This window comes from Bison bison, unplaced genomic scaffold (assembly GCF_000754665.1).
Source record: "Bison bison bison isolate TAMUID 2011002044 unplaced genomic scaffold, Bison_UMD1.0 scf7180017864252, whole genome shotgun sequence".
In the NCBI taxonomy this organism is placed as follows: domain Eukaryota; kingdom Metazoa; phylum Chordata; class Mammalia; order Artiodactyla; family Bovidae; genus Bison; species Bison bison.
The window spans coordinates 4285379-4302060 of record NW_011494824.1 but is presented as its reverse complement, the minus strand read 5'-3'; the positions used below and the strand labels follow the sequence as shown (position 1 = coordinate 4302060).

Here is a 16682-nt window from a genome sequence, read left to right as displayed (position 1 = left end):
GTTGCCAAGGGGATGCTTGTTTTTTCTTTTGATTCTTCTTGGCGCCTTATTACCATCCTGCCCCGTGAAGCATGGCGTGGTTCTACAGTTCGGTGCTAAACCCAAGCTCAGTTCTGTGTTTGCCTGCTTACAGCTTCTCAACACACTACAGCTTCCTCACTTCAAACAGTGTGTGAACAAACCAAAAATATGTTTTTGGCTGTGATCCAGACTTTGGCTTCCGCTCCCCGAGTCATGCCATAAAAATGCTCTGTCGAATAAATTCTCAGGAATTGAAAAGAACGTTCCCTGCTCCATAGGATTTTAGATAATAGAGGAAGCTTCAGCTGACCACCTGGCATGGTGCCCATGGCCTTGGAAGAGCAAATCACACAGCATCCCCTGGCAGTGCTTTACAGCGACCGGAGATCAAGTGATGGATGAACTTTCCATTTAAAGAAATTTGCACATAATGTTTATCTCCACTGGGTCTTTTGAACTCTGTAAAATGCTATCTTTCCGTATCCTCTGCTGTTGCCAGTTAGTATAGATTATGAAGTTTTTGAAGCCAGGATTAATTTTCCATTGAGTAACTTCTAGTGTTAACCATGGACAGAATCCTATTATTTGAGGGGTGTGTGTGTGTGTGTGTGTGTGCATGCTTGTGTATGTTTAGAGAGCAATGTCTCCCTTTCCCAGCCTGGATATAGTCACATCCTTATGATTCAGGATCCCAGTTGGAAAGAGATGGCATATTCCAATTAGGACCATTTAGGGAGAGTTTATTCACAAAGGGACTATTTTTATTTTATTTTACTTTTTTAGTTGCAGCATGTGGGATCCAGCTCCTTGACCAGGTATTGAACCTTGGCCCCCTGACATGGGAACTTGGAGTCTTAACCACTGGACCACCAGGGAGGTCCCAGAGGCTATTTTTAAAAGGTGTGAATGTGTTGGGGAAACAGAAAGAGATAGTGTATGACTCACTGGAGCTGTTACTACTCGTAGACCAGAAGGGAAGGAAAGGAAGAGGCAAGACCAGAACCTGGAAACAGAGAATCCTGTCGAGAAGGCCACTTTCAGAATGGCCTGCAGGATGCAGATAACCTGGCCACTCGGGGCCATTCATCTCTTCCCTCCCTCCAATCCCTGTCTGGGCTCCCCATTGACTGAACCCAGTCAGAACCAAGAGGTGCAGAAGGTTTTTGATTTGGTCCCGGTAGGTCGATTTCCCAGGCTGAAAACAGGACAGAAGGCAAATTGGGGATTTGGAGGGCAAATGAAGGGCATCTGGAACATGTCCCAGTGTAGAGGTCCAGTTATTCCTAGGGAGGGCACAAAATCTGAACAGAAAATTTAAACACTTTTATTTTTAAATAGCTTTATTGAGGTATAATTGACATGCACTAGATGTTAGTCGCTCAGTCATATCCAACTCTGCGACTCCATGGAAAAAAGCAGCCCTTCATGCTCCTCTGTCCATGGAATTCTCCAGGTAAGAATACTAGAGTGGGTAGCCATTCCCTTCTTCAGGGGATCTTCCCAACCCAGGGATCGAACCTGGCTTTTCTGCATTGATGCAGATTCTTTACCATCTGAGCTACCAGGGAAGCAATAAACTGCATATAATTCAACTATGCAGTTTGGTAAGTTTTGATATGTATATGCCCATGAAGCCATTATCACACTATCAAGTTAGCAAACATATTATTACCTTCAAAATAAACTCACTTTAACATTTATGATATTCCACATGGCCCTTTAGGAGGGCATGGAAAGATATCATGAAATCAAGCAATAGCAAATACGTTTCCAAAAGGATTGGGTCTGGACAGGCACACAAAAATTGAAATTCAAGACAATGTCAAAGTTTATGAGAAAGCTAGTTAATAGTAAGTAGTTTGTAATACATTAAAAAAAAATTGAAGATTTTTGTTTTGTTTTTGTGTTTACTTCATATCTGTTTATTGCCATGAATTTAAAACAAAGCATGTACCTGCTTAAAAATTGAAGACCCCATAGAGCTTATGTTTATGTGGTTATCCCTTTCAAACTTTACCATATTAAAAATTAAAATAAAAATTTAAAATATTTTTTTTATTCATTGAAAAATGACAATATAATTCTATTACATATTAACATAAATAGCTTAGGGAAAATAGGCTATTTTGTGTTTTCCAAAACAAAAGAATTATGCAAGAAGAGTGATCGTTGTTTTCTATTTTTGTCTGTTTTCTATGAATAGAAACTAGCTAGTTTATGACATTACGTCTGCTTCTGTGTCCAACCAGTGCAATCAAGTTGACCCTTGAACAGCATGAGTTCAAACTGTAAGGGTCCACTTATATGTGGAGTGGATTTTGTTTACTAAATATGTGCTATGATGCTGCATGACCTGTGGTTGGTTAAATCCCTGGATGCAACCGACTGTAAAGTTATACTCAGATTTTCAGCTACACGGAGGTTAGTGCCCCTTCCCCCCAGTTGGTGAAAGATTAACCATATATTGTTTTGGTAAGTTGTTGAAGAACGTCTAGCCTCACATAGACGTATAGTTGGCAAAGGGAGGGTTATTTTAATGGCCTTTTCATATAATTGTAGACATTGTATTTTAATATTACTCCAAGACTCAACACACGATCATTTGTTAAAGTTGGTTGTGTGGTGCTTGCCCCCTCAGCAGACTTGTATGAACCACTCCTAACCTGTCGGGTAGGTGGCTGTTTTCTTTTTTAAAGAAAAACTGGTCACTGTCTTTTGAAATTTTGGTTTCTATAAGGTAGAATAAGAAATGCAAATCCTCACCTTCATTATACCCTTTTAAAAACTCAAGACTTGAAAAATTATAGAAGCTCCTTCTGATCAAACGCCAGCTTTTCACATGCATAGGAAGTAGAACACTTTTTCCTTGATAGATCCACACTTCATATTATAGCTACCCTTTTGAAGTAGGAAGTGAAAACTTAAGTTAATGGTTTCTAACATAATTCCTTAATAAATATTTGTAGAAACTATCTAACATTTGTTAGAGTGCTTTTATTCATTTCCTTCAAAATCTTATTTATGTCTATTACCTTATTTGAATAAGTGATAAAAATGCCTTTTAGAAATGCCTTAAATTGGTACAGGAACCAAATTAAACATTCAGGTCCACAGATATGTCCAATAAATTAGGCAACCACTTTATCTGCTTGTTTAGAATGTTTCAACATCATTAATCCATAATTTTATGTTTATGTCTTTTAAGATCCACACAGGTTTACAGCATCAAATAATCTGGCCCTGTCAGCCCAGCTGCATTCCTCTGGATGAAAAACTCCTGCCCCAGCTTCTAAAAGAAGCAGGCTACGCTACCCACATGGTTGGAAAGTGGCACCTGGGCATGTACCGGAAAGAATGTCTTCCAACACGCCGAGGATTTGATACCTACTTTGGTAATGGAAATGCATGTTTCTGTACCAATGCAGACCAACTGCAGCTCTCTCATAAAACAAGTGAAATGACCAGAAACTGAAAGCAGAATGCATCAGTCAGTAGCACTGGGAGGCCCGAGACATGGCAGTGCGCTCCGGGCGTGCTGGGACAGCAGTTACCTCCACCAGGGTTCTGGCCAGCACACGGGGTCCTTTGAAGAGTCTGCTGTCAGAGGCCTCTGTGCTGTAAGAGAACTCTATGACTGAAAGGGGATACAGACTGATTTTTTGAAAAAAAGTTTCAGGCAGAACTCAATACAAGAATATTTCCTTCACAAAAGTTCAGAATATTCTTTTCTCCTCATGAACTGTGTTCAAAGGTTTTGTTTAGTTTTGTTTTTCCTGGAGATAAAAAGCTTCTTTTCCATTGGTATCCTTTCCCCATTCTTGAGATCTGTTTTTGAAATCACTAATTTGGGGAAGATAGAGCAAATAAATAAAATGGAAGGGTAAATAACAAATGTTAATAGAAGAGATAAGAAGTAATAAATATTTTATGGGTGTGATAGCCCTGTAAAAATAAATGTAAAGCCTATAGTTTGTTTTCAAATATGCTCTCTTTAAACCTATTACTGGAGAAGGAAATGGCAACCCACCCCAGTGTTCTTGCCTGGAGAATCCCAGGAACGGGGAAGCCTGGTGGGCTGCCGTCTCTGGGGTCGCACAGAGTCGGACACGACTGAAGTGACTTAGCAGCAGCAGCAGCAAACCTATTACGAACCATACTGTAACAACCTGTTTATCTCGCCAGGCGCTATATATCTATCAAGGTCTTTTCATATTTTGCTTTCTGTCTAGCTAGAATATTCTGTTTTATCTGTCTAGGCGTTTAGCTTGCTACCAACTTCCCACTTGTCTCTTCATTTATTTACAACCTGCCGTATCCAAAAGAGAACATACACTGAATGTAAATTTTTAAGAAATAAATAGAATGAAAAATCAGGGTGAGTAGAAAAAGATGGACTAGTTGCATGGCACTGAATTATTTAAAAACAAAACAAAGCAGAACAGCTGCATGGCTGTACGTGGACTTCACATTGAACTCTGAGATTTGAGACTTCTTGTGTCCAAAGGGAAAAAGAAAAGCAGTCTATAAGAGTCATATTATTTACAAGTTAAATGGAAACCAGATGTTCAGGAAGAGTAAAGCATTTTCTGGCTCTTAGACCTGAGAGAAATTTCTCCTTTGGGAGAAAGTAAGGTGGACAGCATCCTCAGAAACATCATTTTTGTAACAAAATAGTGGTTGTCTTGTAGGTGTTTCTTGAAGCATTGTCTTTTACTCAAGCTAGAGCCAGAGTACCCGAGTCCCTTTTGGTTGAAGGGATGGTCGAGGGCCATATCAATGCAATCAGAGCTCACAGCTCTGTAGTGCCTTGTTGGAACCAGGGTTAAGGTCGAGATGCAAGGATCCAGACATGCGACTGTGTGTCCTGTTCCCATCTCGGTTCTCTAGCAGACATTGCTAATCACCGTGCCTTCTTCCTTTCTTTCTCTTAAATATGTATTTATTTATTTGGCTGTTCCTGGTCTTAGTTGTGGCATGTGAGGTCTTAGTTCCCCGCATAGGGATTGAACCTGGGTCTCCCTGCATTGGGAGTGCAGTCTTAACTGCTAGATCACCAGGGAAGTTCCTCATGTGTTCTTTCTTAGTGAACCTGGATATATCCTCAGTATCCTTAAAGAGCCATTAAAAAATAGGACTTGGATGTAAGACTTCTTTGTCATCTTGGATATTCTAAAGGCAAAAACAGCCTCTACATCCTTTGACAGTTTTCACTCAGGCCTTTGCAAAAAGATGGATCGATACCTATATTCTGGCAACTGGAAGAATTATAGATATTAAATTTTTTTAATTAAAAAACCATTTATGAGAAAGAAGCCTAACTGGATTTAGACAGAGTGACACCTCACATTCCTATGGAAGGGAGGCTCACAGACAAGGGGGGCATGATGACCACGAGCTATTATCACTAGGAAGGCTTAGATGTCCTGGTAAAAACCAGTCAGATGATTGTGGGCCTGGCTGCTCGTCTCTGTGAGTACACTAAGAACCATTGAATTGTACATTTTATCTGGGAGATTTGTATGGTGTGTGAATTATATCTTAATGAGGCTGTTAAATACAGCAGTCAGAGGTTTTAATTGTTCAAAAAGTAGTTTTTCATTTTTCCCAAAAAAGTATCAGCTGCCATCTTCTTTAGGCTCAGCCCCAAAGGTCAAATTTGTGGATTTGGGGTCTCATCCTAAGATGAGAACAGCTCCAAGCGACTGTCCACATGGTTGCATAGGATCAGTTCAGTCCAGTCTGAACAGATCTATTATATGAATAAAGAGTCCAATTTCTAGAATCCTTTCATCTGTACTAACTTGTTAATATTTACAATTCATACATCTTTTAATCAAATATAGCCTTTGCATGTATCTTCCCAAATGATAGAAAACAGTTTATACTTACAAATAAAGAACCCGAAGTGATTCCTCAAGGTATTACCAATAACGAATAGTTATTAATATAGAACACCAGTGTCCTGACCCCTCTAATTACCCATATAAGGGCTGAAGTTATTTTCATAGATATATTTATTTTTCTACTACATCAGTGCAGTTTCTCAGCCGTGTCTGACTCTTTGCGACCCCATAGAGTGCAGCACACCAGGCTTCCCTGTCCATCACCAACTCCCGGAGCTTGCTCAAACTCATGTCCATTGAGTCGGTGATGCCATCCAACCATCTCATCCTCTGTCGTCCCCTTCTCCTCCCGCCTTCAATCTTTCCCGGCATCAGGGACTTTTCCAATGAGTCAGTTCTTCGAATCAGGTGGCCAAAGTAGTGGAGCTTCAGCTGCAGCATCAGTGCTTCCAATGAATATTCAGGACTGATTTCCTTTAGGATGGACTGGTTGGATCTCCTTGCAGTCCAAGGGACTCTCAAGAGTCTTCTCAAACACCACAGTTCAAAAGCATCATTTCTTCGGCACTCAGCTTTCTTTTTATTCCTAGTCTCACATCCATACATGACTACTGGAAAAACCATAGCTTTGACTATTCTGTTGCATATTAATCGACAAATATACTGGCTTTCCCTTTCTGTTATCATGTAGGATAAAAGATTACCATTTAAAGAGTTATCTTGAGACCAAGATATTTGTTATATTCAGGACTTTGAATTTACTGAACCACGGAAAAGGAAGAAATTAATTTTTTTAATTAATTCATTTGCTGTGTAAGGTGTGTAAGGCTTTTAATTGTGATTATAGGAAATATTCAGAGCTGAGGAAAGGGTTAGATCAATTATATCATCTTTAAAGCTTTTTTTAAAAATGTGGGTCATTTTAAAATCTTTATTCAATTTGTTATGATATTGCTTCTGTTTTATGGTTTGATTTTTTTGGACCCGAGACATGTAGGATCTTAGGTCTCCAACCAGGGATCGAACCTGCACCCCCTGCATTGGAAGGCAAAGTCTTAATCACTGGACTGCCAGTGAAGTCCCTCATCTTTATTTTAATATTAATAAGCAGTGTTTGTCAGGAAATAGTTCAGAGTCCAGCACAGTTATTTCTTTTGAATAGCTTTATTGAGGTGTAATTCAGATACCATAGGTTCACTCAATAGAAGTGTACAATTCATTGATCTTTAATAAATTCACAGGGTTTTGCCACTGTCATCACAATCCAGATAAAGAGCATTTGTCCTCACAATCCAGATGAAGAACATTTCTATCACGCCTCCCCCGACAAAGAAAACCCATACCAGTTATCAGTCATGCACATTTCCCCCAACCCTGAGAGCCCTAGGCAACTGCTAACCTACTTTCTGTCTGTATAGATTTGCCTATTCTGAGTGTTTCATAGAAATAGAATCCTACAACATGCAGTGCAACTTATTTTAATATTTTTGGAAAATATGGAACATTTGCAGAAACAAGTAAAGTTGAGAAAACCCATTTTCTCCTGTGTGTAAGTCTAAATTGTGGGATAGATGTCATTTAAATTTGGAACAAAATTGGGGTCACTGTAGGTAGAAAAATCTAATTTCAGTGCTGTACATTAGTTTGCTCTTTTGGTTCTGTTCTGTTTAGAGATCCTCCGTTTAGAAAAGTTTGTGTCTCTCACCAGTGGGTGTCAGCATCTGACTAAAGATGGTTCCTCCAAGAGCTCCTTCTATACATAACCTTGAAGCCAGTAGGCCAAGGTCAATATCAATGTTATTTGAATCCTGCATTCATTTACGTGATCACCTCAGAGTAAAAACTTGTAACAAATCACATTAACCGCATGCTAGTTTAGCTGTTAGATAGCTTTAAATGATTAAGATGTCATCACCTTTGCTGAATGTTACCTCTGATTTTTAAAACCATATTTACTTGCAAGCACTCACTTTGAGAGTTACATAATAGAGCTTACGTTCTAAAGATTGAAGGATGGCTTTTGATTTTTTTACAATAACATTTTAATGCCTTATGCTGGCAAATATAGAGATGTTAAAAACGGTGCTCTGATTAGCCTTGTCATTTGATTAGCCTTGTCATGGGTAATCAATTGCATTAGGCAATTAAATGCTGAAGCCTCCATTTGTTTAACAAGTTTTATGCTATGCTGACTACTTCCATCTCCCATCTCCGTCGTAGGATATCTTCTAGGCAGTGAAGATTACTACTCCCATGAGCGCTGCACCTTAATTGACGCTCTGAATGTCACACGATGTGCTCTTGATTTCCGAGATGGTGAAGAAGTTGCAACAGGATATAAAAATATGTATTCAACAAACGTATTTACTGAAAGGGCTACAACCCTCATAACCAACCACCCACCAGAGAAGGTAAATCTTGCTTCTTTTTGATTTCAAAGTCACGTGAAGATAGCATCTCTGCTCAGGTGAGCATAGGAAGAGGCCCCTGTCTTTTAGGAAACAATCTAATAAGTTCTAGGTTGGTAAAGAACATGCCTGCAATGCAGGAGACCCAGGTACAATCACCAGGTCGGAAAGATCCCCTGGAAAAGGAAATGGCAACCCACTCCAGTTTTCTTGCCTGGAGAATTCCATGGACAGAGAAGCAGAGCAGGCTACAGTCCATGGGATCGCAAAGAGTTGGACCTGAGTGTGCGACTGACTTTCACTTTTTTTTTTTTTTTTTCCCACTTTCAAATGTTAGAGTACATTAGTATCAGCCTGGGAAGCTTGTTAGAAATACAAATTCCTGGAGCTCACTTCTAAAAGTCTGATTCATTAGGTCTGGGGAAAAATCTGTCAATATTTTAAAGAAGCTCTTTAAGAGTGATTCTGTTGCAAGTGGTCCCCAGATCACACTTTGAGGAATGCTGTGAGTATAGTGTTTTGGTACCAATAGAGTTTTACTGTTTTAGTGTGCTATGTGCCTGAGTTGACTTTATTTTTAAAAATAAAGTTGACTTTATTTTTAAAAAGGTAGGCTTATGTGCAAAATGAGGTGTTATTATGACAGAATTTCTGTTAGAGACCCATAAACTTTAGATTCAGGGCAAGTTGCCTACCTTTGTATTTCCCAACCCCCCAAGAATTATCTTGGCTATTCTAGATATTCTGTATCCCCTTGTTAGTTTTAGAATGAGGTGGCCAGTTTCTACCAAGAAAAAAGAGGGGTCTGCTTGGGTTTGGATCTCATTGAATCAGTAGACCAACTTGAGGATAACAGACACATTAACAATATTGAGTCTTCTAATCTAGAAACAGGGTACACGAATGAGCCTGTTTTCCACATTGACCATACTGAAGCTATTTGTATATGTCATGTGCTTAAATCTTTTGATTTACTTACAGGGAAAAAGAGAAAAGAGTCTGACTAGCCTTAACATTTTTTCTTTTTGTCAAACTAAAGTTAACCTCCTGAGGTGAAGTTTAAGCTGAATTCTCTAGATTTAGTTTATAAATGCCTTTAAAGTTGGGTCAGATGCTTGTGTTGTCAGATGTTAGGCTCAAAATACGGTTTAATTAAGAACTGTATTAACATGCCCTCAAAATTAGAACTTCACGCAGTAGATTACAAAATGTGTACTGTTATCTGGGTTTTCTGATTGCCTGCACTTTGCCTCGTTGGCAGTTACTGAAGGTTCTCAGTATGGATCACAGTTTGTTTACCTGTTCAGTCTTGGCACCTGGCTGCTGACTCCCTTTCTGGCCTTGTTTTCTTCCTGGCTCTGTCTTTGTCTCCTCTAGCTCAGTATCGAGTATCTTTCTTGATATCTGTCCTCAGCCTTGCCCCACTTTTGAGTTTTTTTATTATTCTTTCATTCTGACCACTTGGAGTGGCCATGCTTCCTGTGGATGATGGAAGAAATGGGAACATTCTCTCAAACATGTAGACATATGCATATTTAAACTCTAGGTCTATACCAATATTCAGATAGTTGGAAAGATAACTGCTAGATAATTGGCTTCAGTTCTTAGTTTTCTTTGGTATGCTTGGCATGTTGTATATACGGTTGAAGATTGAAAGAATGAGCTAAAGTCTTGAGGGAACTGTGGTCCTTGTCTTTTGAGGCTTGAGGTGGGGCATTATTTTACAGATAAGCCAACTGGCTTCGAGAAGTGAGGGAACTTGTTCAGGGTCACAGAGTTAGAACTTAAAACCATGGTGTTTAACTCGAGAGCTCAGAGCACTAACAACCATCTGAGGTTCACAGTTCAGATTCGACCAGAGGTGACGAGCCCCAGTGTGATTCAGCCTGATGGTTCCAACATACAGTGCTTTAACAGTGTGCTGGGATCCTCTGGAAGGCTTGGAAGAAGTACCACAGTTCCAAATACTGTGATTTACTAGGCTGGGGTGGGAGCCTATCAGTTACTTACTTTCCCTCCACCCCCAGCTCCCATCAGTGGTTCTGCCATGACGTCTCTGTTGATTGCCCCCAAGCACAGAGGGGCAGGCAGAAGCCAGCTGCCTTCTACAGGTTCACAGTATGTCGCTACTTTAATGGTGTAACAACTACAATATGCCTACAGTAAAAATTAGTTCCCATGAAGGAACAATAGAGTGTTCTCTCCCAGTGCCCATAACAGTAAGCAGACAAGAGGAAGCACCTGGGCTGAAAGCGTTCCTGGTGGGTGGGCTGTCTTAACTGGTGCCGTGGGCGAAGGCGCAGGAGCAGAGGGAGACTAGAGGTGCTGAGAGCTCACGAGCCATGCAAACTGGTGTGTGATGAGTCCGGTCTGCTTATGGCAGCATTATGGAAATTGCCAGGTGAGAGGTGGTCCTTTTCCTACAATGACTGAAATATTCTGAAGCAGTATCCAGCCTTTTTGGGATCCTCAGAGTCAAGTGTGAAGCGCAGAAACAAAGGAATGAAATAATCAATAGCTGAGTAGTAGCCCCCAAAAGTTTAAGACGTAAAATGCAGGTGTTTACATTTTCCACTCTGGACAAAAGGATGCAGCCCACCAGTTCCAGGATTTTCATCCTTTTATTCCAACATTGAATCTAATCCTGTGCTAATTTCTCTGTGCTATCTACAGACTGCAACATGGACAACTTGCTCTAAGATGGAAATCGTTAAAGAAAACAAAGTGTCCACAAGCTGACTTAAAAATGTGTCTATTTTAAAGAGCCCTTGAGGGGGAAAGAGCATCTGGAGCTATTTTATAACAGAAACATGGTGTTGGAATCAGGGAGAAATTGCTAATAACCATTGCACAGTGCTGGGAGCGAATGTCATTTTTTTTTCCCCTGCAGGATAATTCCCTTAGTACTAACACTACAACGTGAAAGTAACACATTCACAAAATATCATTTTGTTAAAAATAGCCCCCCCAAACTTTGCAGAATAAAATGTTTTCTCACACACCTCATCTACTAGCAGTTTCTTAAAGCAAATGTGAATTTCTAGTGGTAGACACTCACTTTTTCCTGCCACAGTTTGGGAGGAAATGTCTTAATTTGAAAGTCAAAGAATAACACTTTAAAAACGTATCATATGCTTTTTAAAAGTGATACTTTAAATTAGAAAAATATACTAAAGAAATGAAAATAAGGCTTTCTTCCTCACTGAAATTAGCATAATGAGAAACAGAAATGAATCCTTAGCACCATTTTAATATGCTAATAACTTTAGGCAATAATGTCATGCTGCTGCTGCTGCTGCTAAGTCGCTTCAGTCGTTTCCGACTCTGTGCGACCCCAGAGACGGCAGCCCACCAGGCTCCCCTGTCCCTGGGATTCTCCAGGCAAGAACACTGGAGTGGGTTGCCATTGCCTTCTCCAAAGCATGAAAGTGAAAAGTGAAAGTGAAGTCACTCAGTCGAGTCCAACTCTTACTGACCCCATGGACTGCAGCCTACCAGGCTCCTCCGTCCATGGGATTTTCCAGGCAAGAGTACTGGAGTGAGTACTGTCACTTAATACCTAAACATCGGGTGATGATTCACATTTAGGATACCAAACCCGACCGAAAAGGGTACAGATTCTTTACCACTGAGCCACCAGGGGAGCCCATGCAATATTGGATGGAAATACTCTAAACTGTGGTCCCTTGGGCCTCTCCTCATTAAATGGGCTACCCTGTTTATCATTCTGCCTCCTGATGACCCAGAGACATAGTGATGTGTGCAAGGCTGCTTGCCAACACACTGAATGGTCCTAGATCACTGCTGATGAAATGGGGAAAAGACAACTTCTTTTGTTCAAGGACCACCTTTATCTTTACTCATTAGTTAAGAAGATCTAGCTGACAAGTGTGTATTGTGTGTGTGTGTGTGTGATGCGTGCATGTTCAGTTGCCCAATCGTATCCTATCTTTGTGACCCCATGGACTGTAACCTACCAGGCTCCTCTGTCCATGGAATTTTCCAACACTGGAATGGGTTGCCATTTCCTACTCCAGGGGATCTTGGATGAGGATCAAACCCTCATCTCTTGTGTCTCCCGGATAGGCAGGCAGATTCTTTACCACTGCACCCCCTGGGAAGTGCAGTTGGTAGGTAATGGGGGGCTTTACAGGGCCTATAACAATCACAGGCCAAGGCAGACTGCATCTCCCAGGGGTTGTTTTCACTTTTTTGTCTCAGATTTGTCTCTTCTGTTTGAACTAACAGGAGCCTGACCCCTGGAAAAATGGGGAAATAGTTGTAGTTTCATCATTTTAATCCCTCAAGAGCAGTGGCCATGTCTTTAGCCACTAAGGAATAATTATGGGAAAGATTTTAGGTAATTTTTTGCTACATTTAACCAAGTGAGTAGAATGATTTCCATTCTAGCTGTTTATAAGACCCTTGAATGGTGGTCCCAGAATCATTGTTTTTTTCCCTGGTGTGGTTATGAGAACTCTCTTCCACCAGCCCCTCCAGCTGTCACCGCCAGGGATCACTTTCCAGTTGGAAATGATCTGCCCTCCTTCCCCTTTCTCTCCTTCACCAAGGGTACTGCCATACTGACCAAAATGATGTGGGCAAGCATGTTTTCTCCTGAAACATTGGGCTCCCTCCATAATTTTTCTACTCCTGCCCACTGCAGAGAATCCAGATCAGAGTCACAAACAAGGGCTAGGCTGCTACCCTAAGAAAGTGAAGCACAGTGGAGAGACTGGAGAGTTGGAGGGCCCTTGTGGGTGGGATCTCTGTTTCCCATACTCCAGCTATTTGTTGTCAGATGGAGTGTGGGCCTGGAGTTATCAGAGGTTCTGATTTTTCAAGAAAAACAAAGCAAAACAGGTTTTTAGTGTGACATTTCCTGGCTCTTAAAAACTTGATGTGTGTTGCAAATTGTTGTAGCCTTCCAGTTTTTAATCCTTCCCCATCCAGATCTTGGCTGGTGCTTGGTCTTGTGCTGACGACTCAGACCGGAACTGCACTGCCAAGTCACAGGGGTCCCTGCTCATTCTTTCCTCTCCAGACATCTTAGCCCAGGGTCCTTCCTCCCCAGCTGGGCAGAGCATCTGCTGGGATTCCCTTCCCCGTGGTCTGGAGGAGCACGGAGTTGGGGTGGGACTTGTGTGGCTGGATGAGAGTGCGTGTGTTGAGGGGCAGTAGAGGCGGAGCTAAAGCCGTGTCAAAGCTGTTAGTGTTGCCTTTTGAGGGCTGGGATTTGGAATGTCTTCTCATGGAAATAATGTACACATGAAACCTAGGGTCTCCTTATCACGGTTGTCATTCCATCACCTGCCTCTTATTGAACAGTCACTTTGAATGTTTTGATTTGGGGGAAAAGGTATTTCTAAGTTCCAAAGAGGTGAACTGAAAATACTCTCTTGGGTGTCTATTTGAGTTCTATGTATGTATACCCATTACAGTATCACAAGGATGTATAATATATAATTTGAAACATTTTTTTCAACAGTAATGAATGAAATATGAGCCAGCCTTCCAGTCTGTGTTCTAATATTCCCCCATTCTTTATGAGATTTAAAAGTCTCAAGTATATCAACAGAATTATGTTTTTTTTCTTGGGCCGAACCAGTTGTCTCCCTGAGTGTTTTCATTAAAGAATTCTATAGGAGCATGGTGAAAAGAGTACCTTCAGAAAGACTCATTAAAAGGAAGAGGCTAACCCAGAATACTGCTAATGTTAAATTCTGTAAATTGATGTCAGAGGTAAAATAGAATCAGTGTATCACCCCCCTCAGTTTCCAGGAATTAAATTGGCCTCACGGTTCACTTGTTTTCTTATGAAAATATAGACAATGCTTAAACCTCTCCTAAAAGGTGGTCACTTATTTTTCAGCTAAAGCAGAAAGCTAACCCATCTATTGGGACATATCCACACAGTAATACTGGAGTTTCTGATAGGAAATTGCTTTGCAATTAATATGAATTTGTGCAAGCCATAAAGCTTATCTAAGCCTCAGTTACTGCTGCTGCTACTGCTAAGTCGCTTCAGTCGTGTCCGACTCTGTGTGACCCCATAGATGGCAGCCCACCAGGCTCCCCCGTCCCTGGGATTCTCCAGGCAAGAATGCTGGAGTGGGTTGCCATTGCCTTCTCCAATGCATGAGAGTGAAAAGTGAAAGTGAAGTCGCTCAGTCGTGTCCGACTCTTAGCGACCCCATGGACTGCAGCCCACCAGGCTCCTCCATCCATGGGATTTTCCAGGCAAGAGTACTGGAGTGGGGTGCCATTGCCTTCTCAGTTAACTTACCTGTAAAATGGCTGTAACAAGGTGGTTTTTGAGTACTACGTGAGACAGAATTGTTGGTATTATTATTTCCATTTGTTTGAATCAGAGCTTTCTAGGCAATTTTAGAACTCAAGCTTTTTCATAAAATTCACCCATTTAAAGTGCACAATTCAATAATAAACTCACAGTTGTGCAACCATTACCACAATCTAAGTTTTGAACATTTTCACTGCTCCTGGAAGAAGTCTTGTACCTGTCAGCCATCACTCATCACTCCTCTCCCTCAGAAATCCAGACTACTTCAGGAAACCACTAATCTATTTTCTATCTCCATAGATTTGCCTATTCTGGACATTTTATATGAGTGAAACCATATAAATGTGATCTTTGCAATTGGTTTCCTTCACTTAATGTTTTCAAGTGACATCTGTGTTATAGGATGTGTCCTTACTTCATTCCTTTTTATGCCTGCATCATATTCCTTTAATTGCTGTATATTGCTGAAAATACACCACATTTTGTTAATCCATTCATTAATTGGCAGACATTTTGCTTCCACTTTTGGCCTATTATGAATAATGCCACTGTGACCATCCGTGTACAAGTTTTCGTGTACATATATGCTTTTGTTTCTCTAGGGAAATTGCTGGCTCATATGGTAACTCTATGTTTAACAACTTCAGGAACTGCCAAGTTGTTTTTCAAACTGGCTATACCATTTTACATTCCCATCAGCGGTGAATAAGAGTTTTAATTTTTCTGCATCCTCACTCACACTTCTTATTTCCCAGTTTTGAAATTAAAACCATCCTAGTGAGCGTAGGAAATGGCAACCCACTCCAGTATTCTTGCCTGGAGAATTCCATGGACAGAGGAGCGTGGTGGGCTAGAGCCCATGGGGTCACAAAGAGTTGGACACAACTGAGTGACTAGCTTTCTTTCTTTTCTTCAGTGGGTATAAAGTTTTTTTTTTGTATTTCCCTGATGACTAATGATGTTCAGCATCTTTTCATTTTGGCTGTTTGTATGTCTTCTTTGGAGAAATATCTATTCAAATTCTTTGCCCATTTTTGTAATTGAGTTAATCGAGTTCTGTTATCAAGTTGTAAGAACTCTTAATATGTTCTGGATACGTATCCCTGATCAGATATATGATGTACAGATATTTTCAACCCAGTTTGTGGGTTGTCTGAATATTACTTTTTTAACCAATTGACTTCTCTCTGTATATTTCATGCTTCCAAGCCCACCTAACTGATTGGTGCAAATTCTCTTTCCAGCCTCTGTTTCTCTACCTTGCTCTCCAGTCTGTCCACGAGCCCCTTCAGGTCCCTGAGGAATACCTGAAGCCCTATGACTTTATCCAAGATAGGAATAGGCGCTACTACGCAGGAATGGCGTCCGTTATGGATGAAGCAGTGGGAAATGTCACCGCGGCCTTAGAAAGCCGCGGGCTCTGGAACAACACGGTGTTCATCTTCTCCACAGGTAAGTCTGTCAATAGGAAAATCATCTCTTGGCAAAGCTTAGGACGTGGTATTCGATAAATGGAATGAAGATAAATTGGAACATTTAGCAGTTCCTTATTAAAATAAATGCTACTTGCAAGAGTGGAGACATGGTAATAATGGATAGAAAAATGTGTCTAAGGAAAAAAGAATTATGAGCCTTCTTCCCTCTCCCTTCAGATATCAAACAGTTCTTAGAGTTTACTTGAAAACAAGCAGTAACTGGGTAAATGTGAGTGGATATCCTTCCTATGCAGGGCAGCTGGGCAGTGAGTCCCTAGAGTGACTTTTTCCCAGCAGTCTGTATGAACCAGGCATCCTTTATGAAGAGGACTTCTGCTGGCTCGGGAGTCCCTATGTCAGTGCCAAGATAGATTGTGACATTATTAAGATTTGTGACATTATGAAAACACTTAAATGGAGCTATTTAAATTTGGGCTAAAGTCTCCAAGTATCAGATCAAAGTATCTCCAAGTATCAGATCAGTCGCTCAGTCATGTCCGACTCTTTGCGACCCCATGAATTGCAGCACGCCAGGCCTCCCTGTCCATCACCAACTCCCGGAGTTCACTCAGACTCACGTCCATTGAGTCAGTGATGCCATCCAGCCAATTCATCCTCTGTCGTCCCCTTCTCC

The 16682-nt window shown here is 40.8% G+C and overlaps 1 protein-coding gene across 1 annotated transcript in view; it reads left to right on the top strand.

Annotated features, from left to right (window-relative positions):
• Positions 1-16682, top strand: part of ARSB (arylsulfatase B) — a 176982-nt gene that overhangs the window by 15226 nt on the left and 145074 nt on the right. Inside the window, exons 2-4 of the mRNA XM_010847636.1 lie at positions 3227-3413; positions 8085-8275; positions 15818-16025. Of these exons, the coding sequence (XP_010845938.1) occupies positions 3227-3413; positions 8085-8275; positions 15818-16025 (586 nt within the window). The remainder of the gene's footprint in view (positions 1-3226; positions 3414-8084; positions 8276-15817; positions 16026-16682) is intronic.